Raw genomic sequence first — 26,555 nt, 5'->3', positions numbered from 1 at the left:
CTATCTAAATGTCGAGGAGTAGAAGCTTTTTAGTGTTCTGTAAATCACCCAGACTTTCAAGACCCTGGTCGGCCATCTTGGGTGGCAGACTATTCCGCTCCGCCATATACAACCTTCATACCCATGGAGCTCGGCCTGTTAACGCGATGGGCACAAAATCGGGCTCATTAGTGATGTGCAACGATTACTTTTATAAGTACTGTGCGAACGCGAGGCTCAAATTGCTCGGATCTTAAACTCCAGTTCAGAGATCTATTAAGGTAGCCTTTCAATGATTGCGGCAGCGACAGGGTGCTGCTGCGACCTGCATAAAGTTGTTTAAAAGTATCAGTTTGTTTGCGACTTTTTTGGTGTTTATATATATTACAATGAATTCTACGTTGAAGCATTGCAAGTTATTACTGGAAGAGGAAGAAGATGATGACGATTTAATTCTACATCACTTGTTGTTGAAAAAAAAAAGAAAACCCGTTAAGGAACTGTATAAATCACGTACTCGTGAAAGTTCGTTCAATATTTTCATTGAAAGGCATTTAAAAAATGACGAGGAGATGTTTCGAAAATACTGCAGACTAAATTATGACCAATTTAATTTCGTACTTAGTTTGGCCAGTGGGGACTTCGCACTATAAGAAAATCCATAACTCCAGAAGAAAAACTTTTTATCACATTAAGGTAAGTTTTTACAATTTAAGTCTAAACGCTATTGTAATTTACAACTTTAAAAGTACTGATTTAAAATCTATTTCATCATCAGCTTTATCTTCAGCTCCTTGCGGACAATCAGTGCTAGTTTGGGGCGGTAAAAAACTTTCTGGGGACTGCATCGGTGGAGAGTTAAAAGGATTAGAATTTGACATATCTGTATATACTGATAGAGGGCTCTCCCATGGAAACGGAGTGCTAGTAGATGAATGCGTGCTACTTGATCCAGGATAATCGTAATGATTGTTATGCTGTACCTTACTTTGGACTGCTAGTAATTCGTACTTTCTGACGGTATTATAAATATCCCTTTTCGCTTCTACCTGTAGAGAAGGCGATAGTGATTCACGCACCGATTTAATGTGTTCACAAAATGAATAAAGGGGACCGTCGGTTGATGCTTGCGACTGTTGAAATATTCCTCGGAAAGTTTCTTGACTTTGTTCCTCTTTTTTCTTTAGTAGCTCTATAATCTCGTCGTTACTTGAGTCCGGCTTTCTTTTTTTTGCGATTGAGTCGACGCAAAAAAAACTCAACTCAACTACGACGTACCTGTAGTTGAGAGGGAAACTGCATCGGCTGAACTTGTGCGAGTCGTTGCTGCTGCAGCTATAATTCTCACATTTTCAGGATTTTGCGATGACAACTGAGAATGTGTTTGTTCAACCTCATCCACGTTATCTGTCATTTCTGTCTCGCCTTCATTTATATTAGTAGTACTTAATCTCTCACGCGAAATTTGTCAAGAAATAAAAGACGATTAAACAGTATCCATTTAGGTACCTTTTGTTCAGCTGCTGATGACCTTGTCGGCAACTTATTTTTTCGCTTATACCGAAAGTACCTATCTCTAATCTTGCGCCATCGTTTCTTGCACTCTTCATCTGAAACAAATGTGTAATCAAAATTATAAACTTACCATTTAAAAAATTTCTATAATAAGAATAAGCTTTTGTTTTTATTTTCAGGTTTCTGGCTACGGGAGAATCTTTCGAATCATTAGCATTTGCTTACCGCATTTCCGCATGCCACATTGAAAAACTTGTGAAACTAACATTAGAAATATTGAAAAAGGTTTTATTTCCTTTATTTATGCCTGTACTGAGTGTGACGGATTTTAATCGCATTATAGCGGATTTTTTTTCCAAATAGGACTTCCCGAATTGTTTTGGTGCCATGGATGGGAAGCATATCCGTTTGAGATGCCCAGCAAACACCGGATCTTTGTATCATAATTATAAAGAATACTTCTCTTTGGTCCTATTAGTAATCGTGGATGCAAACTACAAATTTATTGCTGTAGACGTGCGTTCCTATGGAAAGGAAGAAGATAGTGGAATATTTAACAAAAGTGCGATAGGAAAAAAATCGCTTCTGGCAACTTTAATGTACCGGCCGCTAACAAACTTCCTAAAAGTAATATTGTACTTTCAAATGTTTTAGTCGCGGATGAGGCATTTGGGCTGGATACGTATCTTATGAAACCATTTTGCAAGAATGACGCTAAACAAAGTAGACCTAAAGCCATATTTAACTACAGATTATGCCACGCTAGAAGTGTTACAGAAAATTCATTCGCGTTACTAAGCCAGATCTTCGAATATTTTATACGCCAATAGTTGTTGTTCCTGAAACATGTGATAATATTGTCATGGTTGCTTGTTGCCTCCACAACATTTTACGAGATGCCTTTCTAGTAAAGAGTAATCAACCTTACTACACTAAAAATATCGAAGCAGTTTTACCGACTGAAAATTTAATTCCATTAGCACGTGCGGGCGGATTTGCGGATGCAGCTGGTTTTCTTGTGAGAAACAAGTTTAGCGAATATTTCATAACTCAAGGACAAGTATCATGGCAGGACGAAAGAATAAATCGAAAAGAGTAAAGTGAACTGTATTATACTCGTATACTTGATTAATAATAAATATAAATGACTTGGTATAATGACTATGAATGTTTTGTTTATTTCTGCTGCAATTGCTTTCCAAATATTATCTCGATATGCAGAGCGACTGCAATCATAAATTGGTGGATTCTTAGCTATATATTCAATTAATTTTTCATCAATTTCGTTCGAAAACGGGGCCATTTCAAAACACAAAATAGATTTGTTCTTTCAAAATGCGTGCGTCCTCTACGAACAATGCGACCGGACTGCTCCTAGAGCAGTCGGGTCGTACTGCCGCGTTGATCGTCTCTGTCACATTTGTCGCGGTCGGATGCTTTGAAAAGAGATCTATATAAATAGATTAAAGGGGTGGCCATACGACAGGTCGCATTGCCGCAGCAATCGCATCGGTCGCATTGGCCGCGACGATCAAAAGGCTACCTTTAGAATCTTTGATGTGTCGCAGATGCCGCACTAACTAGTCCGTGTGCCTATGTCGTATTTATTGTCGCATGATATACATGTTTAAATGGCAAAATTTTATGTTTATTTATGAAATCATTTTAAATATACGTAAAACCTCATGTTTTATACAATTTTTTATATTTCTTTCGAAAATGTCAATTTTTAGAAAGAAAATAACATCACAAGAAAATTATATCAAAAAATTGACCACGGACTAAAATCCAAGCATCTTACACAATATTTTAAACCCTCACAGACTTGTCACCTCTTTTTAGCCAGTCTATTAAACAAAGATAAAACACCTGCGTTCTGGCGATTCCTACTTTAGGCGGTGCAAGTGATTGTGTATCTGTCTCTATCCCACTGATTTTGAGAATTACGGGGCCGTACCCAAATAAATTTTTGGGCTGTTTTTGTATTTCTTTTGTCGTGTTTTTAAAGAGATCTTTAAGGATGGGTCTATCGCCTTTAATAGTTGGGAGGGGGGTCACGTGAGGTTATTATTATTTAATGGGTTTTGCCAGTTTTGCTTTTTACACGTTTATGAAAGTGGAGAATTTAGAATTTGGCCCGTATTTGTCTACATTTTTTGCAGTTTTTACTGTGAGGAAGTGTGTTTTTTTTATTTGTGTTTGTGGAATTGTTTTGGTATTATACCTAAAGACCTTAAAGTATTTCGACCCTGGGAAAATAAGCAGGAAAATTTGGCAAGTGAAGAGGAAAGTGTTTGTGCGGGCTTATGGAGACCGTGAGTACACAAGAAAGACAATAACATTTGTGATGAAAACAATAAGAGTGATCTGGACAGTGATTTAGACTCACATAGTTCTGATAGTTCATTTTCTAGTGTTGAGGAAGCAAAAAGAAGCAAGGGAAGTAAAAGCTACAGGGGAAAATCAAGCAGTTTTAAAACGTAATTGTTTAAGTACAGACGCCAAACAAATTTATCTAAATGTCTATAACAATATAACAAATGATCCTCAGTTCACAAATGATTGTAGTCAAAAAAACAGCGTTTTTAACATGGGTTCCCTATAGTACTATGTGTCTGTAAAAAGGGGATTAAAGGCAGAATAAAAAGGAAAGTTGCAGGACAATCAAAGGGACTTGACACGGATATTGCCAAGGAATGGTGTGTATTCTAAATACAAAAACAATGATGTTCTGACCATAGAGATCGTTAAGGACACCTTATCGGCAAGGGACAAACATTTCTCAGTCTCAACCTTGCGGAGATACCTGATAAAACTTGGATTTAAGCTTAAGATGGTTAACAAAAGAGCTGCTGTAATGGAATTGTCAGGTGGTGTATAGAATATCTAAAGAAAATTTTAAAAAATTTGGGAGGAAGAAAGATCCATATATTATTTAGCCGAAACATGGTATGATACATTTATGATTGATGTATGATTTCCATTCTCTGGGAAAAAAGTCCTTTTTTTGCCATAGTAAGAAAACCCTATTTTTATTAATTAAACAAGTTTAAAATTTTGTTTCTTACAGCTCACTGCCCCTGTTTGTCCTTCACTGATACAATAAAGACTGCTTCTTCCACCATTCTCTGGGAAAAACCCTTTTTTTAACAGAAATCTTATCCCATTTTTGTTCAGATGGCATTCCCATAAGCTCATTTTTCAGTTGTTCCCAGTTAACAGTAAAAACTTCATTAACAACTGTACTTATGGTTGATATACCCAATCTATATGAATAGTGTAAATCCGTGAAAGTATTGTCACTTGCTAAGTACCTGAAATGAATATTTTAATATAAACTTTTTTTTCTTTTAAGTGGAAAAACTGCAAAAACGATGGAAAACATCCAGAGGTGCATTTATACGATATCGCGCTAAAGGAAAGACTTTAAAGAGTTGTTCATCTGCTAAGAAGCTGAGTAAATATATTTATTACGAGAATCGTGGAATTTGAAAAATCGTGAAGATGAGGAGCCAAATGACGTTGAGAATGATGAGGTTGATGCCGATATAGAAGAAGCTGGCAGAGTTGAAGAGATGGAACGCGCTGAAACAACGAAGCGAAAAAAAAACAAATAAGCTAGAAGATGGTCTATTGCGGTTTTTCGATAGGAATTAAAATCAACAGTTTGAAGAAGATAAGTCGTTTCTAGAGTCTTTGTTACCGTAACCAAAAAAATTTAACGATAACCAAAAACTGGAGTTCTAAATCTAATAAAAACAATTACAAATCCTTTGCCAACGATACCGCAATGGGAATGTACATATAATTATCAACAACTACGGCAATTGGCAACAGGCTTTAGGATAAACAACAACAATATCAACATCAGCGGTTTCACCCTCATCTGGAAGTTATACATCGATTCTTTTACCTTTTACTGCGACTCCCTATCAAAATACTATACGTAGTGATAATGAGAATGAATGTAATGAATATAGACAGTAGACGGCATCTACGTTTTTCTATTTCCTATTAAAATTTTGTTAATTACTTGTAATAATACAACAAATACAAATATATTGTGTACCTACGCAAAACCCCTATGCTTTTTGTTCGGCACCACCTTATCATACTTTTGCGAATGATATGATACAAATTAATATAGAAAAAATAAATTCCCTCTCTTTCTGAAGCTGTATTCTTTTATCTTATACAGCGTGCTGTAATACGCTGCAGCTGATAGTGGGACAGCCGTGCGAAAAGAGCTACATCGCGCATTGCGCACCTTTTACTGCGAAGGGAAGTGATACGAAATGAAGGTCAATGCTAGTGTCTACATTTCCTGCCATTTCTACTCCGGGAGCTGACCCTCCTGCTTTAGTTATAGCGTTGATTGAATATTTGGAAATTACAAATATTCTATCAACGGTTATAGTATTCACGAGTCATCCGATTCGACTTTTATTTTTTTACTAGGCGACCCACCATACACAACTGTCAAATTGTAATAACATCGTTTTTAATCGCACTTCCAAGGATAATAACATAGAGACTTTACCACCAATCATTGTTTTTTTTTTAAACTTACAAACAATTAAATGCATCAGTTCATTCATCCCAACGTGATAACAGCGATGATTACGAGTCGTAAATGATTCAGCTTCGGTCGATAAAACTTTATTATTGCTGACCTTCAAATATCGTACGGTCGACAACCGTTTTTAACATTAAACATTTAATTCGATTAAATGAAATTTTAATCGTGACGCGGCACAAATTAGTAACCCTCTTATTAAATGTTTATTTTAAGAGAAAAATGTGTAAACCGTTCAATGTTTTACTGTTTGTGTTGTTTGTGGGCCGGTGCGTTTGCTTAATTGAAGGTTCGTATAATTTAAAAATGAATAAATACTAAAATTGTATTTCACGTGTCACAGAATAGTCCCGAAATTGTATGCCGCGGTACTGTTTCAATTTAGTTTCTTTATTTGATTCAAATGTGCTTCGTATATTCGTGAATTAGGCAACCAACTCTACACCACTCCCAGACTTAAAGGCGGCTGATGGAGAATATTAGTAAAGTTGATAGCCGTCAAATGTTGATATTAAAATTTGATAATAAGAATGCAATGCGTTTTATAAAGGTTGCAACACATTCAATAGGGATTAAAAACACAATGAAGATCTTAAAAAATTCAAAATATGACCTATCACTATTAAATATTTTAGTAGCTGCGCGTTAAAGTATACGAAGGGCAAGAGGCGGCAAAATTTAAAAAAACTTAACATATTAGCATAAGTTCACTTCAAACTTAACTACAGCTTAAAGATTTTTTTTTATTTATATTTGGATGTAGTAGTACTAAAAAAACACCATAATATTTGATCTGATATTTTTTTACTCCGATAATGATGTTTTCGATGATTATATTCATTTAAATATCATTTAGTCTAAGATTTAGGTGTTCTAACATTAATGGATATAATAAAGTGTATATTTTGGACCTTATTGTAACTTATAAGTTTATTATTTTTTCCTTTTTGGAATTTATTTATATGATACCATGGGCGGAGTTAGGGGGGGGCTTGGGGGGGCTTAGCCCCCTTTAAAATGAAATTAGCCCCCCAAAAAAATTGTTCAAAACGTAAAAAAACAGAAAGTATAAGACTTAAAGAATATGTGCTTGAAGCTTCCACTTCCGCAGTACACGAAGAAACGTTCTTAAATTCACCTTTGATAAAAAATGAGGCACAAAAGTTTTGGCTAATTTCAATTTATTATAGGTCTCTCGACAATATAATAAATCATCTAAAAATAAGATTTTCCTCCGAAAGTCAGAAATTAGCTAAATCTGTCTTCAATTTTTTGCAGATGGATTTTGATGGTAGTTTGGAATTCATTAAATTGTATGGAGATACCTTTTTAATCGATAAGGAGCTATTAAAAGCTGAAATGACCGTTATTGGGAATTGCATAAATAAAAGCCAGAGCCACAACATTACCATTTCTGATATTAAAGATGTATTATGAAAAGAGACTTTTCCAAATGCATATACCCTTATGCAAATAGCATTAGTTTTGCCAATTTCTTTAACGTCTTGCGAACGCTCTTTCTCAACAATGAGAAGAATTAAAAATTGGTTTAGGTCAAGGATGGGTCAGGATCGATTTAGTTCTTTAGCACTAACCACTCTTAGTATTGAAAGTGGTCTAACAAAGTCAGTGTCGCCAGATGAAATTTTAAAAGAGTTTTTAAAAAAAGGAAATCGAAAACTTTTATTAGAGTAGTTATAAGATAATTTTATTGGATTTCATTTTATTTAAGGACATTTTAAATAAATTTTGCTTTTACTATTTTTGAAGAATTATTGCGTTTTATTAAAATGATATTGGTTTTGAAGATGGCAGACAATGGAGAAGTAATATCTAATTGTCGGATTTGCATTGTCTTAATTAATTTAAACAAAGTTAAACACGACGTTTTGGTTGGTAACTGCTGTTTTGGTTAAACTGCTAGTTTACACTTAATATAACATTTTAATATAATAATGGTTGGAGATACTTACCAACCGAAACGTCGTGTTTAACTTTGTCTAAATTAATTAAGTCCGACAATTAGATATTAAAATGATATTATTTTGAACTTTAAAATTTTTCTTGAAAGTTAAATTTTTTTTTTTAAAACTAGCGACTTTTGACTTTTGCTGTGTATGCAATATACTCCAATACATATACAGAATGGTTCATACATTATGGATATTGCAATAAAATTCAGAAACGTGTTTCTTGGATGAAATCTAATATGAAAATAAAAGTAAAACAAATTCATGATATTATGTATATAGTACAGCAAATTAGAATAGAAGCTGTTTAAGACTATTCTTTTTTTTTTAATAATTTTAACGGCTTATAAGTGAAAATGAAGGTGCCCACCAAAAAATTTGTTACCTCCGGAGGCGCCTACGGCGAACTTTTCTTTGATAGCCACCCCCTCACCTCTTCGTGTAACTCTGCCCCTTGATGGGGGCTTTAGCCCCCCCATTTTTGAGGCTCTAACTTCGCCCATGTATGATACATGTAGAGGTTAGGTTCTCATTGCATTAAAGCTTACATTACAACCTTAAACTAAACTAGGGTAAAAACACACGAGGCTGTTTGCAAGCGGTTTGCGCCGCGACGGTTGTCGCGCCGTGGTCGAGCTCGACGCCTCGTTTATGGGACTTGTGAGCTTTGAAACAGACGGCGCCGCCTAATCCCATAAAACGCGGCGTCCGACGCGCGTACCCTGCTCGATACCATGGGCCGCCGGCACGCCGCTTGGTTTTTATTGCTTTAGCGGCACTACCGCGGCACATCATTTACTTATCTTCTGTGTTGCAAACCACACGTAGGGTTTTTTGGTGTGTTTTTTTTTTGTGCAGTGTTGAAAATTGTTCATTTATTATGGAAACTAGGGAATTCAACATAGAAAAATTAATTACTGAGGTTCAATTGAGGCCAGCGATTTGGGATATGCGTGATGATAATTATTCAAACAGAATAAAAAAAAAACAGGCATGGGAAGAAGTTACTACAGAATTTCTAAGCGCAGCTGCTTCTGTTGAGGAAAAAAAATTATAAGTATGTACATATTATATGCTATATGCTATATATTATATGTATATTATATACCCACATAGCATGTGATATCCACTGTATATACCTATAAAGTCCAGAAAGTGCAAAAAATATCGTGTATGTTCTATGTATATATATTACACATTGAGATTAACTTAATTTTTTTATGTTCAAGTATAAATAATAAATGTATATATTTTGTGAACATTACCGTCGCCTATACCTTTGATACATACATCGACAATGACGTCTCTTGGCGTCATTTTAGGCAAGTCACTTTGATGTCTTTAATAAAAAAGAACAGACAATGTCGAGAATTCAACCGAAGATCACCTGCACAGTATTTGCTGTACAACAACTTTTGTTTTGTTACAACAACAACAATTTGCTGTACAGTAAATACGGTGCAGGTGATCCCGGGCAAAGGCGTATTGTGTAATGTTTGTTTCACATTTTGGGTGTTGAACCTACTTATCATCTTAAGAAAATTCCATATTGCATTAGATGAGGTATATTATTTCATATTTTAAGAGTTAAAATATAGACAAGAATTTTTTTTAATGAATATTTTCACTTGCATCTGCCATGTATTCATGGACAAAGTGGGCGGCCATATTGTGCAATAAAACAATTTTTTTTATAGCCTTTTTCAGTTGCAGTCTATGTTGACACTCTCCAAACTCCGTTTGGCAAAGGGAATCATCCTTTTCACATTTTGTTATTTGATTTAATTTTAAGTTAAACAATAAAATCATTAATTTCTTTTAGAATGCCTTAAGAACAATAGATAATTTTAAATATTTGTTTTATAAGTGTAGGTATGTAAAAGACTACATTGGTTCTAATGTAATCGTAATATTTACTTCTATTTGTAATGTTCTGCCGCCCGAAATATACCGTTTATATACAAAAAAGTTTTATTTTATATAGCGTTTACATCTTGATCTAATTTTGTTTATAAATAAAAAAAATACAGAAAAACATGGCAAACATCGGCGCGAACTTCCTTTTATTAAAATTAAAAGTTGTAGTGAATGTAATGCAGTATTTTTGTGCTGAATGTTTCCTCCTATTTGCCTTCCTCCTTTTTTAGAGTTTTCTTGACCAACGAATATCTGATTTATTTTGTCATACTTACAAATGAATAAATAAATATATATTTGGAATTTAAGTAAAAATATGTTTTCTCAATATTCAATTCCTCCCAAACTAGTTTAAGACCTTAAAGTTACTTATGCTATTTTTTATATATATTAAATATTTATTATATATCCTGGAATATTAAAAATTGTATTTGTATATTCTATAAAGATACATGTAACAGATACATAGAATATAATAGATGTTTATGAGACATCCATAGAATATAACTCTTGAATATAGTTTAAATATCTAGTATATTCAGGATATTCACAGTACGTACTAATAGTATATTCCATGTATTACCTAATGTGTGACAAATGTATATTTATTTCATATCCATAAAATAAACAGAGCATTAAAAATAGACATTGTATGTTTATACGTCAGGATATTATGAATATAATTAGCATTTACATATAATATATGTTTGCTATGTGGGTATTATATGCTATTATATTGATTCGTTATCAAAAGCTTTTCTTCCACTGATATGCTATCTCTCATAATGGTATTAGCTTTTGTACATGGCTCTTGGATCAATAAAAGTAACTCCTGGTATGATTCCTTTGACATTCTGGTGAAATTTAAAAAAAATTCCGGATCTTCACAAATCTCCTTATAGATGGTATTGAAATATCCCTTCTTGTTTCTTTCCATAACTATGGGATGTATCCATAGCTTACGTTTCGTTCAATTTTATTTTGGTTTTTTGCGTAATGCCAGTGCCGATGCCGCCAACAAAAATAAAAAATCATCTTCACTGTCGGAGTCCATTTTGCTCACGATAAATAAAAAACTGTGAACTGTACGCAAAGCTTGGCAACATCAAACTGATCTTGTAATTTTTCGTGCCGTTCGTAGTTGCGAAAGCCGTCGCGTGTGTTTTAAGTCGAGCGGCGGTCCACCGGCCGCCGTCGCGGCGCAAACCGCTTGCAAACAGCCTCGTGTGTTTTTACCCTAAGTTAGGCGCGTGGATATCACTGACACGGTTAGGCGCGTGGGCTAAACAGTGGTAGCAACCCAATTTATTTATTTATTTTAATGGATCGATTTATCCAAACTTCAGAAAAAAGTTTAAAAATTAGTTCTTTTAAATGTTAATAAGATAGCAACATGTACATATTGTAAAAAATAACAAAACATGCTTTTAATTTTAGGTTAACTTATTTTATTTCATTTATGAAGTTAATCTTGCACTTAAATACAAAAATAAGTTTTAAAAAATTCTCCTAATTTTGACAGAAAAAAAAAACATAAACATTTATTCAACGTTATACTTTGTTATGTGTAACGTTGTTTTGTGTTCTTTACAGGCGTATCTTTGGCATTTTTTACAATATTTTTGAGTGGACTTATCGCGATTCCTGGCACAAAATGAACAACGTCTGACAGTATTTCTATTTACAGGTGGGAGAGGTGTTACCACTTCTGAAATTCTCAATAAAACACGGACGCGCTGTCGAAATTCCGGAGAGACTTGGATAAGTGTAGCTCTAAATTCAATTTGAGGCCTTCATTAAATTCCCATGCAAGTTCTTCTATAAAATCTGACCGTGATATCTTTCTGTTCCAATTATTAGACTTATAAATGCATAAAGCATTTATTGCTGAAATATTTAGCAGGTCATAAAAGATTACCATAAAGAGTATTTCTTGATACATCATATTTTGCATACAATTGGTCTAGTCGATCCACGGCAAACTTCGTTTGGTTATACATTGTGATTATTTTAGGTTTTCTAGCGTCTCCAGTTTCAGCATCAATTGCATTATCATGGTGCATACTTGAAATCAACATTACAGATTTACTTTTCTTTGGACAATACGACACAATTGTGCAGTCTTTCTGGAATCCAAAAATAGAAGATCCTACTTCTTTACTTTTGTTTGGCAAAAATTCCTTTGATAATTCTACTTTATTTTTTCGCATTGTGCCAATATAAGTTAGCTTTTTTTCAATAAGTAATTTTTTAACCAGTGGCACACTAGTAAACCAGTTATCGCCAGTTATGTTGCGGTTAGTGTTTGCCACTGGTTCTACTAATTTAAGGACAATTTCTTCTCCGGAATTTTTAAATTTATATGGTCCTTCAGGTTGGGTCCCTACATACGTCTCAAGGTTGAATGTATAACCAGATTTGACGTCCACCAAAGCAAACCACCTTTCACACCAACCAACTTTCACACCATATCGAGCCGGTTTACTTGGTATATATTGCTTGAATGAGCAACGTCCACGAAATGCCAGAAGTTGCTCATCGACACTATCGACAGTCAAATATTCACTTGCAATAAAATATCTTTGAAAATTGGCCAGAAATTGTTCAAAAATCTCCCTAATAGGAGCCATTTTATCATTTTCACTTCTTAGATTTCTGTCTCTAATGTCATCAAAACGCATGCATCGCAAAAGAAACCTAAAACGTTTGTCACTCATTGCCGAGTAACATACTTCTACGCCACTTCCTTTTGAGTTGTCTCAAATTTTATGTAAGTTTTTTCGAGATGATCTTAATACACCGATTAAATAAAAAATCCCTATAAATGCCCTTATCTCTCTTTCATCTGTATTTCTTGCATCCTGTTTTCGTTCAAATCGTTCTTTTATACTTTCAATATAAATATTGGTACAGGTAGTAATGTTCGTATGATAGACTCATCTAGTAAAATATTTAAACACTCAATCCCCGTTATTTCTGCATTTCTAGCAATTCCCTTCGGACCAGGCAAATGGGTAATGATGTTATGAGCTCTGGTTCTTATATGAACATTAGGAGTTTCTTTTCTCCATTTTGTTTTTTTGTCCTTCCCCGTAAAATAATTAAAGACTCACCGTCATCGTCAGATTCATTTCCGGAACTATTCTCACTAGCCTCTTGATTTGATAAAGAATCATGCTCACTTTCGTTTACTGTATCTTCTTCAGGATTATCAACTTCATCTTCACTCTCAGTCATCACCTCGCTTTGGTCACTTGACATTTGTTAAACCATTGTGACCAAACAGCTGGATCTTTGGATGTTTCAATACACCTCCTCTTTTCTTGGGACATCTTGCTTTATTTCTCTAGAAAAAATTAAATCCAAATTTCAAATCAAGATTACAAAATTAACAAAATTAACGCTTGCGTTTTCTTTACAGTTCAAATAATAACACTGATCCACAGTCCACAGTTAGATTTTGTGTTAAAATAAATAAATAGTCCACATTAAACCAACACTCCCGCACCCAAAATGCCATGTATGAGAGTCCTTTTGTCGCATGAAAACACGGTAAATTCTAAAACTTTAAAACTTTGTCGAATCATCACTGCTAAAGGAAGGCGACTTGGTAAAAGATATGCACATAATCGGATTCTCCAAAGTCTCTAGAACTATTCCATACCGATTTCAGGAAATTCTGAGCTAATTAAGCATTTTATCAATGAAAATAAGAAGTCCGAGCCGATACATCCACGTTGACGTCATGCTATCAAAACTGCCGTAAAAAACCGCATTAAAATCGCCCGTAGACGTCAAAATCGACCATTTTCAGATGATGTTTTAGGGTATAAAAAACGGTTTTTACCTTGTTGATGTGTACATGAAAAAATTGTATAATGCCTTAGGAACAGATTAACATCAATCGTGATTTTAGAAATCCCGGCCCAGATTTTTAGTCATATCGTTTTTTCCCTAACATCTCTATTAATTTCTAGATCAAGCTTATTGGAGACAACTGGGCAAAGAAGAACTATCGAAAGCCCTTAAAAAAAGGAAAATCTCCAACCAGGCTCAAAACCTTATCCTGTTCGTCGGTGACGGTATGGGCCTAACCACATCCACCGTCGCCAGGATATACGGCAAAGGCGAGTCCGGCCGTTTAGCCTGGGAAACGTTTGACAACCTGGGTGTCTTAAAAGTTAACCTCATTAAAATTTTATTCCCCGATATCTCAACAGGCATTCCTTACAGATTTATTCGGCAAACAAGTTGGTGCCGGACTCGTGTAGCACCGCCACCGCCATGTTCACCGGCATAAAAGCGAACCACAAAACCGCCGGCGTAGATTCGACGGTGGCCGTGGACGATTGCGCCGCCTCCCGTAAGAAACCCGCGCAAGTGGAGAGTTTTATTAATTGGGCCCAAACGGCCGGAAAAGCCACAGGTACTGTCCTCGAACCTCTTCGGCACATCTTAGTTAGGGTTGGGTAATACGCGGCAAAAATAAATTTACTACATTGTTACATTTACGACGTCGCAAATGTAGTAAATTGAAATTTGTCGCAAATTAAAAATGTCGCAAAATCTGCTTCTAAATTTAAGGTTATGAAACTAGTTGTTTCCATCGTTTAAATTCATTTTTAACGGTTTTTAGAGCTAAGCTGTTTGTTTTTCGTTCGATTTTTCGTGATAATTTAATTCCCTAGTGTTGTAATTGTACCCCTGTTGGTACCACAGTTGATACCATGATGAATACCGATACCGCAAACTCTGAAAAGGGCAGAAAGCCCCACAATTTATACAAGGAACTCGGATTTGAATCATTACATTTGGACAATGGAAGAATGGGAGCTAAGTGTGACACGTGCAACCATATTCTAAAAAATACAGCAATATCTCGCCTTCGTACACATAGGTAAGTAAAACTCTTTTACTATAAATATAGTGCCTATCTTTATATTAAAATTTGGGATTTTTTTGCCTACGCTATAACATAATAGAATAGTTTAAAACCTCTTTTCTAAATAAGTCATTATTGTGTTATTACTGTTATTTACAGAAAAAGATGTTTTCGCAAGAGCAGTAGTATTGATTCTAAAGAAGGTGAAGCCATATCATTATCGTCAGATGATAGTGTGAGGTCTGAAAATGTAATGACACCCATCGATAGGCCAGTTAGACGGGTTAGACCACTTAACAGGGAAATTAATTCTACTGCTGCGTCTACTGGAATAACTTCTGACGATGAAACTCAAGAAGTGCCCCAAGAAGTGGTTATGGAAGTTGAAGTAAACACAAGTGCCCCTCCTCCCCAATCTTCATATAGAGTTTTAGATATTGTAAGTACCTACATACTTTTCAATTGATAACAATGTTATTAAAACCTTTTTTTTTACTTGTATTTATGTATAGACCAGGATCGATAATTTTTGAAACCAAACAAAATTATAGTAGGATGAAACCCATTGTAAAACGAAGAGAATATAACAAATATTAAAGGAAAAATAAATTACGGGCGATCGGACGTCGGGAAGGGGGTGGGGGTGAATTTTTGATTGAAAATTAGGCTGCTTTTTCGATATAAGTCAAAATAAAGTGAAACAAATGTACATTATTAATCAAGAAAATTACAGTGTATTTGGGGCATAAAAAGGTAGATTCTCTCAAAATTTCGTGAAAAAAACACATTTTTTGTAAAAGATAAACATAAAAAACCAAAAACTTGGTTTTTTGCTTTTTTTACGTAAATTTTGAGGTTATGTGAAAAAAGTGTAAAAACAAAATTTGTAGACCTTATTATTATCTACAACTTTGCTATTTAACTTTTTTCTATCGCACTTGTGGTTTTGGCGGAAATTAAGTTAAATTGTTTCTAACCTCAAAAACTCACCCCTCTGCCCCTTCCCGACCTCAGATCGCCCGTAATTTATTTTCCTTTTAAATTTTACTATATTCTCTTCCTGTTCTAACATGTTTCATCCTACTATGTTTTTTTACATTTTTTGCTATTTTAAAAGGTATCAGCCCCGCCTAGTAACTTTTATTTTATTTATTAATTTTTAGAATTACCTAACAGATTTATTAATTTTTACAGGAAAACCTGGAGATAATTCCATCCCCTGTATCATCGCCACTACCGATATCATCATCAGAGGTTGATGAGTCGTTGGCCAATCAAAATCAGCTATTGGAACATGGATATGCCAAAGAGAAGCGCCAAGGTCGCAATTTTCCCATCAATTTCGCAGCTTCCATTTCCACTGTATCCTCATCATCATCATCATCGAGGACTGACATATCAAGATCGTCTAAGTTAATTAATGGAAATAAAAATAACAGCAGGCAAAAGAAGGAAAAAAAAACAAAAAACCTAAGTTCCTTTGTTGACAAAATGAATCAAAATGAAGAAGAAGAGGCAAATATATCTTTGGCAACATTTTTTTTTGGGTATAATATTCCGTTCAGTGTTGTGGAAAGTGACCATTTCAAGAATTTTTTAAAACTTTTACGTCCGGCATACAATCCGCCTACAAGAAAGACCTTATCTTCTACCCTTTTGGATAAAGTCCATGAGCACGTGTTAATAAACAATAAAAACAGTTTAAAGAAATCAGCCACATTACTTATAGATGGTTGGAAAAACTCATCAAATAATACAAACAATGTAGTAACAATGCTACAAACTCTTAATGGTGAAAGTGTGTTTCTTGAATCTTATGACTTTTCAACAGCCAAGGAAACGGGTGAAGCACTTGCAGAAGTCTGCAATAACGCTCTTAAAAAGGCAAAATCAGCATACAACTGTGAAATTTACGCCGTAGTCTCTGATAATGCTTCGAATATGGTAAAAATGGGTCGCCTTATAAATTTATGGCATAGCACTTGCAGCAGTTATACAGGTAATCTCCTTGTTAAGGACATAGTAGATCATGACGTCATGAAAACTGTGACTCTGGTGTTAAAAGAATTTAAGCACACAACTTTAGAAAACATGATTTTACAGAGAGGGGGTTTAAAAATAGTCTTACCTGTTGAGACACGTTGGTGCTCTCATCGTGATTCTTGTGATTCCTTGCTGAAAAACTTACGGATCATGAAACAAGTCGCAGCAGTCGCAGCTGAAGAACATACTAAAATTAGGGCTGAAGTTACATGTTATCTTTACAATGAAGAATTTATAGAATCCGTAAAAGCAACAGTAGCTTTGCTAGATCCAATTTGCAAAATTATTAACACATGTCAAAATAAATCTACTTCCATTGCAGATTCCACAGAGGAGTGGTTAACATTGAACAATCAAGTTAAGGAATCAGAAAGTTACAATGATAAGATTAAAAGATGTGTAAAGTCACGAACGAATATGGCTTTAAACATATATAGCTTGGCAGCAAACTATTTACACCCCAATTATAGAGGAAATTTGTTAAGCAAAGAACAGAAACAAATGGTTCAGGATTTCCTTATTAATAGTTTGGACTCCGAAGAGAGCTTGGATGGTCTTAATGCTTTTATTAGAAATGAGGGTATTTTTGACACCCTAAAAAAGAAGGCACAAAACATTTCTGTTTCAACAATTTGGGGTTTAGTAGAAACAAAATAGGAAGCTCTTTCAACTTTGGCACAAAAGTTACTAAGTATTCCAGCTTCATCAGCTCAGTTGGAGAGATTGTTTTCTAACTGGTCTTTTGTCCACTCAGATTTGAGGAATAGATTGACCAAAGAAAAATCAAGCAAGTTGGTTTCAGTTTATTATTCCCTTAAGCTTAAGGACAGCAATGTTTCAGATCAATATTAATATTAATACCTTATTATTATTATAATAAACGTGTCTTAGTTATATTATTATAAGTTGTCTATCCCGTCCAGAATTAAAACAATTTTTTTTCTTAAAAAACTGTGTTTTATGGATTTTAAATCCTTGAGATTTTCACTTTCAATAGTTTCAATGTTTTCTTTCATTGAATTTGTTACATATTGTCGCAAATGTAGGTAATAAATTTTTTGAACGCGTCGTAATATACATTTGCGACAGTCGTAAATGCCGTCGCAAATGTACAATTTGCTACTTACCCAACCCTGATCTTAGTACGTCGCGTTTGTAGGTTTCGTCACCACCACCAGGGTAACACATGCCACGCCCAGCGCCCTCTACGCGCACACGCCTAACCGAAGCTGGGAATGCGAAGCGAATATACCACAGGACGCAGCTGATTGTGACGATATTGCTTGGCAGCTGGTTAACAACAGCCCCGGAAGAAACATTGATGTAAATGATTTACCCTATTAAGCCAGTTAAATGTAGTCAACACGAAAATAATTTTTTTAAAAATTATTTATTCAAGAGCGGAAATTACAACTTAAAATCTAGCTTAACTTGAACAGTAACTTAATAGTAATGTAATTATGTTCTTAATGACAAGGCAATACATATATTTATAGTGTTGGTTTGCTTAGTAATCAAATAAGTAAATCAATAGGTAATTGGTTAGCTGAATAGGCAGATCGGTAACATGTAACTAGCTTGAGTTGTAATATCTGTTTTCTTTTAAGGTTATCATGGGTGGTGGTAGGCAGTGCCTACAAGCCAACGTGGAAGGATCTCCGGAGGATCCTGTGGACACCTGGTCCTGCTACAGTAAACAACAAGGCAGAGATCTAATTAACGACTGGAAGACCGACAAAGAGATCCGCCAATCGAGTTACCAAGTGCTTCAGAATAATCTGGACTTGCAAAACATGAACGAATCGGCCGAGTTTACCTTGGGCATATTTGCCAACGGCCATTTGAAGCTCGAACATGAACGGGATAAGGGTCCAGAAGGCATGCCCTCGCTGGCCGACATGACCGCAGCGGCAATCCGATTGCTGAGCAAAAAAAACCCTAACGGATACGTTTTGATGGTAAGAGATATAGTGAAAGGATTATGAGTATTCTATGGGGGGGTTTTTAGGTTGAAGGGGGCAACATCGATCAAACCCACCATAGAGGCCACGCCAGGAAAGCTCTGGACGAAACGGTGGCCCTTAGTGATGCAGTTGACGTAGCTCTCAATATGACTGATGTGACTAATACTTTAATTATTGTCACTAGTGATCATTCACACTCGATGGTATTCACCGGGTATCCTGATAGGAGTCAAGGAGTGCTTGGTACGGAGCTCTAGAGGTATTTGGGTGTACTTAGTAGTGTGTTTTAGGTGTCTCAAACTCTAAAATGGATAATGTCCCGTATACCAATTTATTATATGGTACTGGTGGGCCTAATAATTATCAGTTTGTTGTTGAGGAGAATAAAGTGAAACGGCCAGATCCTACCGCTGAAAATATAACGGATTTCGAATATTCACAGCAGTCTGTCGTGTTGAACGACGAAGTTACCCATAGTGGGACCGATGTGCTAGTTTATGCTAGAGGTAAGAAATTTCGTGACGTCGCTGGTTCAGAATATTGAAAGGTACCTTTTAGGTCCGATGGCCCATCTATTTAATAGCGTCCACGAGCAAAGCTATGTGGCTTACGCCATCAGCTACGCGATGCAAATTGGAATTTTCGAGGGTTTAGATCCATTTGATGACGAGGATTCCGGATCGTCACATATTTATGGAATGTCCCTTAGTTTTTTGATTATGCTCCCCTTTATCGGGGTCTTTCGTGTAATTTAATGGTTCAGTCGTTCCTATGTTAATCTGAATAGTATTGTGAGCTCATGTACTTCTAAATTAAAGTTGCTCTTTTAAATAAAATTATTTATTATTGAATTTTAATAGTTTTCGATGGCTGATGAGACTAAAGTCGGAAAAAAGAAGGGTTTTCTATGTAAACCTAGTGACAGTCACAGATGTTTGGGTTTCGACGTTATCTTACTCACCATATTACTTATTAAGTTAAGTTAGGATAAAAGAAACGCCATAATATTACATACTCTCATATAATACTGCAATAAAACATAAATATACACATTTATTTCAATAAATACTAAACATTCATTATAAGTACGTAATACATAATCAGTTAAATATTATATATGTATTTTTACATCATGTACGTATACTCTACTACTTTGTACAAATTTAATTCTTCTATCGGCAATTTACCAAGCCTCCCATTAGCCGAATTTGTTGCTACCCCGGGCCGGACTAGGAATTATTTTCTATTTTTATTAATGACTTGTTGATATTATGATAGTTGAGCTTAAATATTGAGACACCCTGCATAATGTTAAAGGTAAAGCTGCATTTTTTTAAAAATCAGTCTTTATAATACGCAAGATTATTGTTTCTTTTTTAGTTTAATACCTTGTATGTGATCTTTTCCTCAGGAACTTTACAGAATAGTTAATGAATTCAAAATGGCGGAGCTTTTATTTAACGTCATATTCGTCGCCATTTTATCATATTATACTGCTATAACATATAGATAGGAGCGTAAAATGTAATTGAAATACTTATAGATATCACAGATATTATACCTACTTGACACTTAGTGCTAAACTGACTTAAGTCTTTTCATGTACTAATGCGACCACGATGGCCGTATGCGCCTTATTTATGGATGTGACCATGTCGGATCTTCTTTTTGTGGTGTTGGTGAGCACTTCCGATATGGTGCTGCTCTTGGTGGTAGAATTTCTGGGTTTTCGACGTTTTTGGATCTTACACCATTTAAATGGAGCGATTTTCCTATAACAAAAAAATTTTTAACTGAATCCGGGCGTAGTTTTTATGTCAACGGTCGTAAGTCAAGTGAGCATCGACTAACCTTACATTAAACGTCAGTTGTCACTTTGATATCTGCCATTTAAATTAGGATCGCATTCGACTGTGTTCTTAGAACTTTTGAGTGTTTCATTTTCAATTAGTTTACTTATAGATCATAATAAAATAAGTTACAAATAAAGGGTTTTTTTTTTAGAGGCGGAGAACTTTCATTTGGCTGTTTTTTATAGTTCTAGGTTATTTTTAGATTAGTTTGGTTTGGCAATTCATCATGAACAGACTCACGCCGGAGCAACGTTACCAAATTGTTCAAATTTATTTTGAAAGACATGGTTCTATTCGAGAAACACATCGGGCATTACGTGAGTTTTATGGTGCTCATAATCGTCCTTCAGAGAGATTTATTCGAGAAGCTGTTGATTGTTTTCGGAATACTTTTACTCTAGTCGACAATACGCATACCGTAAGACGCCGTACAGTGCGCACGCAACAAGCGATAGCTGCTGTGCAGCATAGTGTTGATAATGATCCAAATGTGTCAATTCGTCGTCGTTCTCAACAAGTGAACTTATGTCCATCCACTTTATGGAAAATTTTGCGCAAAGATCTCGGATTGCGAGCATATAAAATTCAACTTGTCCAGGAGTTGAAACCCCAGGATCATCTTTTGCGCTTATACATTAGCTGAATGGGCGGAAGGGAAGATTGCTGTTGATCTACGATTTCATATGAACATTTTGTTCAGTGATGAAGCACACTTTTGGTTAAATGGCTATGTAAACAAGCAGAATTGCCGAATTTGGGGGGATGAGAATCCACGAGCTATTGGCGAAAAACCGTTACATCCAGAAAAACTAACCGTTTGGTGCGCTTTATGGGCCGATGGAATCATTGGTCCATATGTCTTCAGAAATGCTGATGGTCAGAACGTTAAAGTAAACGGTGAGCGATACAGAAACATGTGGCAGCGATACAGAAACATTGCAGGCGTTACAGAAATGTGGTTTCAACAAGTCGGTGCCATGTGCCATACAGCGCGCCAAACAATTAATTTACTGCAAGAGATATTCGAGCAACGAATAATTTCAAGGAATGGACCTGTAAACTGGCCAGCTCGTTCGTGCGACTTGACGCCATTAGATTATTTTCTTTGGGGCTATGTTATGTCGCATGTCTACGCTGATAAACCCGAAACACTTGAGCACTTAGCTTGCAGGAAGCCAACATACGACGCGTGATTGCCGAAATACAGCCTGCAGTACTGGAAAGAGTGTGTGAAAATTGGACCTCTAGATTACGCCACGTACGCGCCAGCCGTGGGGGTCACATGCCCGAAGCTCGCATTTGGGACTACTGCCATGTTTACCTGCCGTGTTGAGAGTCCATGATTATTAAAGTTTAGATTTATTTTTGTTTTTGAGATAAACCTAACTGTAGACTTAATATAAATCTGGTTTACTGTTAACACTTCTGCATATTTAAATAATTGAATTGATGAGTACATCTTATATTTATTATGAATGATCTGTAGTAAGTATTTTTGAATCTGAATTTTTGAATTTTTGAATTTGTAATAATCAATGGCTCTAATACATATTGACAAGAAGACCTTCATGCCAAGATGCTATAGTTAAGTATAGACTCAACAGTAGCAGAATACACCATTTTTACAGTTTTTAACTTCATAAACTTGCGCAACTGACAGAATTTGTAAATTAATTTCCTGATTTTGTTTGAAAAATACTGAACATGTGCCTGCCATTTTAGGTTAGAGCCCAGTATCACTCCAAGGTTTTTTTTCAAGTTGGCATTGGCACTGAGCAATATCTTGGCATTCATACTGATGAACTTTTAACTTTGTGACTTGGGATGAATTAGTCTTGCCAACTGAAAAGTTCAGGAAAACTAACTTTCTGGCATTGAGTGTTAAGCAATGCTGATCAAACCAGGCTTTTATATGTTTAAGTGTAGTTTCAGCATTAATTTTTGCTTGAAGCCAAGTCTTGCCTGTTACAATCAGTGCTGTGTCATCAGCAAAATATACCAGCTGTCCCTGCTCCTCTTTAATTATCCCAAATAAACCATTTACACAAATTGTAAATAGTACAGGGCCAAGCATCGTCCCCCGTGGAACACCATATTCGACCGACTTGTATGGGCTCATTGAATTGTTAATTTTAACGCTTTGAGTTCTATTTCCTAGGTAAGACTGAAAAAGTTTCAGTACCATTCCACGTACACCAATTTTTTCTAATTTGTCAAGAAGAATATGATAGTGTCAAACGCTTTCCCTAGATCAAGAAAAGCTCCAATACATTGATATCTGACAGTTTACGTTAAAATTAGGACCCTGTACTTAGAACATTTAAGTCTTTTATTTCCATTTAATTAATTTGAGACCGTAATAAAATAAATTATAAATATTATAAGTCCGTTTCTGGTATTTATGTCCTAGAGCCAGGGACAACCACAATCGGTTAAAGCGGAGAACACACATAGGCGATCGCGATAGCGATAGCGATGCAAATCGTGATCGCTGGTGTAAGTGAACAGACATATTGCGATTGCGATCCAGTTTATACCAAAAGTGAAAAATGTGTAGTTTAGAGGAAGAGGCACTCATTCTTGCTGTATTATTAGAGGAAGAAAATTGTACTAATGAAACAAGAAAGTAAGTACATAGCGTGCGTACATAGTGCATATTTTATAACCGTTTAAAATAGACGTCACACGCTAAATAATATAATTTAAATTATAGAAGAAAGAGAAGGGATATTTGGTTACATGTTATAAATAAAAAGCTGAACGAAGAAGAAATATTTCATAACCTATATCCTGAACTCCGTAAGGATGAAAATCGGTTCTATACGTATTTCATAATGAATTTTAATAGTTTTGATGAAATACTAGATTTTATTAGAAAAGATATTACTAGAGATCGAACTACATTTAGGGAACCTATTGGACCAACAGAACGGCTAGCAGTTACATTAAGGTAATTGAATAAGCATTTATATTTTATTCTTATTCTTTATTAAAGTGTTTTACAACAGCTAGATTACATAGTAATAAAAAATACTTAATAATTAATTAGTCAATATTGTTCGTACAGGATTCCTCATTCCAGGTTGTTGTAGAACTTTCTTCAGAGACTTCCTGAGCAGTACAACTGTTTGTCAAATATGAACGGTGTGGGGGGGGGGGTGGGGGGGAGTTTGGCATGTTTGATACTTCCATGGAATTAAAAGAGGGTTGGTTTTGTCTTTGTATCCGGATTTCACTTAATTCTTGTTCCATTATTATTTTGGCAACTTTGTATTTGACCATTATCTGTCCTTCCGTCGACAACTTTTTTACACTTGCTGCGTACCCTTGAAATTTTATATCAATTTCATCTGTAATGTTAGTTTTCTGATTTGCAATGTGTCTCTCATCTAGGATTTTGATAACTTTATTAACAGATGAAGCTTGTGGGTTGGATGTCGAGTCTTTTTCTTGATTTCGTTTAAATGAATTTTTTGATATTTGTCGATGATTAGCTTCACTTCTTAGTATACTTTCACTTTGTAAATCTTCGTTTGTATCACTACGTTCTTCGCATTCTTCGCTTGCAAACTCATGAATTTCTGTTTCGTCGGTTACATTAGTATCAGTCTGAGCAAATTGTAAAAAAGGTCTGAAAACTTCCATCTGTTGCGCCCAAGGCCAGGTTTTGTAGCGGCAGATAGATTTAGCAGCTTGTCCAGTTTTTGTCTTTTCGGTGAGGAGATATTTTGAGTAACAATATCTTAGGTTTTTCCAGCATTTTTTTAAATCGTTACCTAAATAAAAAAATATGTTTTAATAATACCTACAGAAAAAAAAGTTGCAGAAACGGTGAATAGTTTATGATTACTGCGAAATCGTTGATGGTAATATGTGACACTTTTGTGGACCTCAATGTCCATTTTCAGGAGGAAAATACAACAGTATTGTACAACAGTATATAACAGTAATATGGTAAAAACAGTGACGGAGGTATATTTCAAGTATCGACACTACAGATGAAGATCATGATGAAATTCCGTGTGTTTTAATAGGCGATGAAGCTTTTACATTAAGTACTTATTTAATGAGACCATTTCCATACTGATAATCCCGATTTGATCGAAATAAAGAAACATTTAATTATCGCTTGTGTAGAGCACCTCGGGTTGTCAAAAATGCATTTGGCATATTAGCACACAAATGGAGACTGTTTTTTAGGCCATTAGAAGTTAAAGGAGATACAGCTAAAAAACTGGTCAAAGTAGCTTGCGTATTACACAACCTTCTACGAATTAAAAATGTTGATCAACAGTTTGTATACTTACAAGAGAATAATGATAGACCCCTAGTTTTAGTTAACAGCTTGCCGGTTGATGGAAGCAAGAGCAGTAAATTTGACATACGTGAGAAATTTGTTACTTATTTTAGTACTTTATAATAATTTGATTAAACTAACTAATTATATAATAAACAAAATGCTTACCTGTGTGTTTTAATCCCATATTCTTTACGATTTCGTCCCATATTTTGTTCTTTATACGCACATTTTTGTAATCTGGATGGGATAAATCAAATAAAACCTAATACGTTTTTACATTTTCAATCAATAATTCCGTAAAATCAGTCATTTTATCTAACCTCAACTCAGTGCGACCTGCGATTAACGTAACCTGTTGCGTTTGATCGCGAATGATCTTGTATCGCGTTGGACACTGCGATCGGTCGCTGCACAAACGCGAACAGCTCGCAGCATGTATGTGCTGATGTATTCGTTTACGTTTGCTAAATCGGATCGCTATGTGTGTTTTCCGCTTAAACGTTAGTTGTCATTCAGTTTGACATGTAAGGTTTGTTCTCACTGAAAATTTCCTACCAGTTTTAAACTGTTTCCAAACCATTCTTGATGCGCATGCGTATAATATTACAACTTCTGATGGATTTGAAACCATCTGTGCGAACATCAAATACGGCTTAAAATAGCTGTATATTATTAATAGAATTTAAAATTGTGTAATTATTTGCTACTTTAGGGTTTATTCTAAAATGATCGAGAAATTCTATTCTATTTAATGGGGAGACAATTTCATCAAAATAGTTTTGCTCTTGGGCCTTATCCGTTCTTCAAGTAAATCTTCCTTAAAAGTCTGTGTCGGAATCAACAAAATTCTGATCAGATTCTTCCGACGATTCAAAAACACTCATTTCCCTGATGTGTATTTTTAGACTAATCCAACAATTTAAAATACAATTTTTCAAAACGAACATCAGGGACTACACAAAACGACAAAACACAAACAACAATTTAGAGGTTATTCAGAAGATCGGCGTTGACTAGCTACACGAATTCTCTGACACTTTGCTTGAAATAAATCCGAAAACAAGTCTGACTATCAGATAACGATCAGAAATTTCTGTAAGAACATGAAACTTTTGATTTGAAACCGATCAGAAGTTTCTGTGCGAACGCATTTCACTCTATTGCGCATGTTTATTTGTCTAAAACTTGTTTATTACTGCTGTGAGAACAAACCTATAATAACAATGCATATTAAATCTAGGACCGAATTCGATAAATTTTTTTTTTGTTTTTTAGCTTACCCCAAAAATTTGCAAATGTGCGTGGAAAAAATGCCATAAATAATCGGATTAGCAGCGGAATTCAGTGGCGCCAGACTCTGGATGAAGGACGCGATTGCGGTGTATTTCTGTGTGTCCGGGATGTAACCGAACACTTGGAGAAGATCGAATATTATGTAGGGACTCCAGCAGAGGATAAAAACTGAAAAATCAGTTAACTTAGTGTCTTGTCTAAGTATAGCAATACTTGTCAGACATCTGAGCGCTATTGCTACATGGTGCAAAAAGTCGAATATT

General features: G+C 35.2%; 3 protein-coding genes across 4 annotated transcripts in view; 2 read left to right on the top strand and 1 right to left on the bottom strand.

The window, feature by feature from the left end:
- Positions 1–6,154: 6,154 nt before the first annotated feature.
- On the top strand, positions 6,155–19,697 carry LOC126744709 (alkaline phosphatase, tissue-nonspecific isozyme-like). Its single transcript, XM_050452237.1, has 8 exons — positions 6,155–6,359; positions 13,935–14,137; positions 14,191–14,383; positions 18,042–18,205; positions 18,490–18,840; positions 18,891–19,089; positions 19,137–19,352; positions 19,405–19,697. Exons 1-8 carry the CDS (start codon positions 6,293–6,295, stop codon positions 19,599–19,601), a joined length of 1,590 nt encoding a protein of 529 aa, XP_050308194.1. The 5' UTR covers positions 6,155–6,292; the 3' UTR covers positions 19,602–19,697.
- LOC126744697 (uncharacterized) lies at positions 14,425–18,030 on the top strand. Of its 2 annotated transcripts, XM_050452218.1 has the most exons (3): positions 14,425–14,854; positions 14,999–15,278; positions 16,034–18,030. In XM_050452218.1, the coding sequence occupies exons 1-3, from the start codon at positions 14,685–14,687 to the stop codon at positions 17,537–17,539; spliced, it is 1,956 nt and encodes a 651-aa protein (XP_050308175.1). In that variant the 5' UTR covers positions 14,425–14,684; the 3' UTR covers positions 17,540–18,030. The 2 variants fall into 2 exon arrangements, with proteins under 2 accessions (XP_050308175.1, XP_050308184.1); XM_050452227.1 differs by lacking the exon at positions 16,034–18,030 and having other exon boundaries at positions 14,999–15,411.
- Positions 19,698–19,851: 154 nt separating the features above from the next.
- Positions 19,852–26,555, bottom strand: part of LOC126744713 (cardioacceleratory peptide receptor-like) — a 134,176-nt gene continuing 127,472 nt past the window's right edge. The window contains exons 8-9 of the mRNA XM_050452250.1: positions 26,280–26,460; positions 19,852–20,618 (exon numbers count right to left, since the gene is read on the bottom strand). Of these exons, the coding sequence (XP_050308207.1) occupies positions 20,435–20,618; positions 26,280–26,460 (365 nt within the window). The 3' untranslated portion in view covers positions 19,852–20,434. The remainder of the gene's footprint in view (positions 20,619–26,279; positions 26,461–26,555) is intronic.

The sequence above is a fragment of the Anthonomus grandis genome, chromosome 1 (assembly GCF_022605725.1).
Source record: "Anthonomus grandis grandis chromosome 1, icAntGran1.3, whole genome shotgun sequence".
NCBI lineage: Eukaryota > Metazoa > Arthropoda > Insecta > Coleoptera > Curculionidae > Anthonomus > Anthonomus grandis.
Note: the sequence above shows the minus strand (reverse complement) of the source record. Positions and strands in the feature narration are given on the sequence as shown.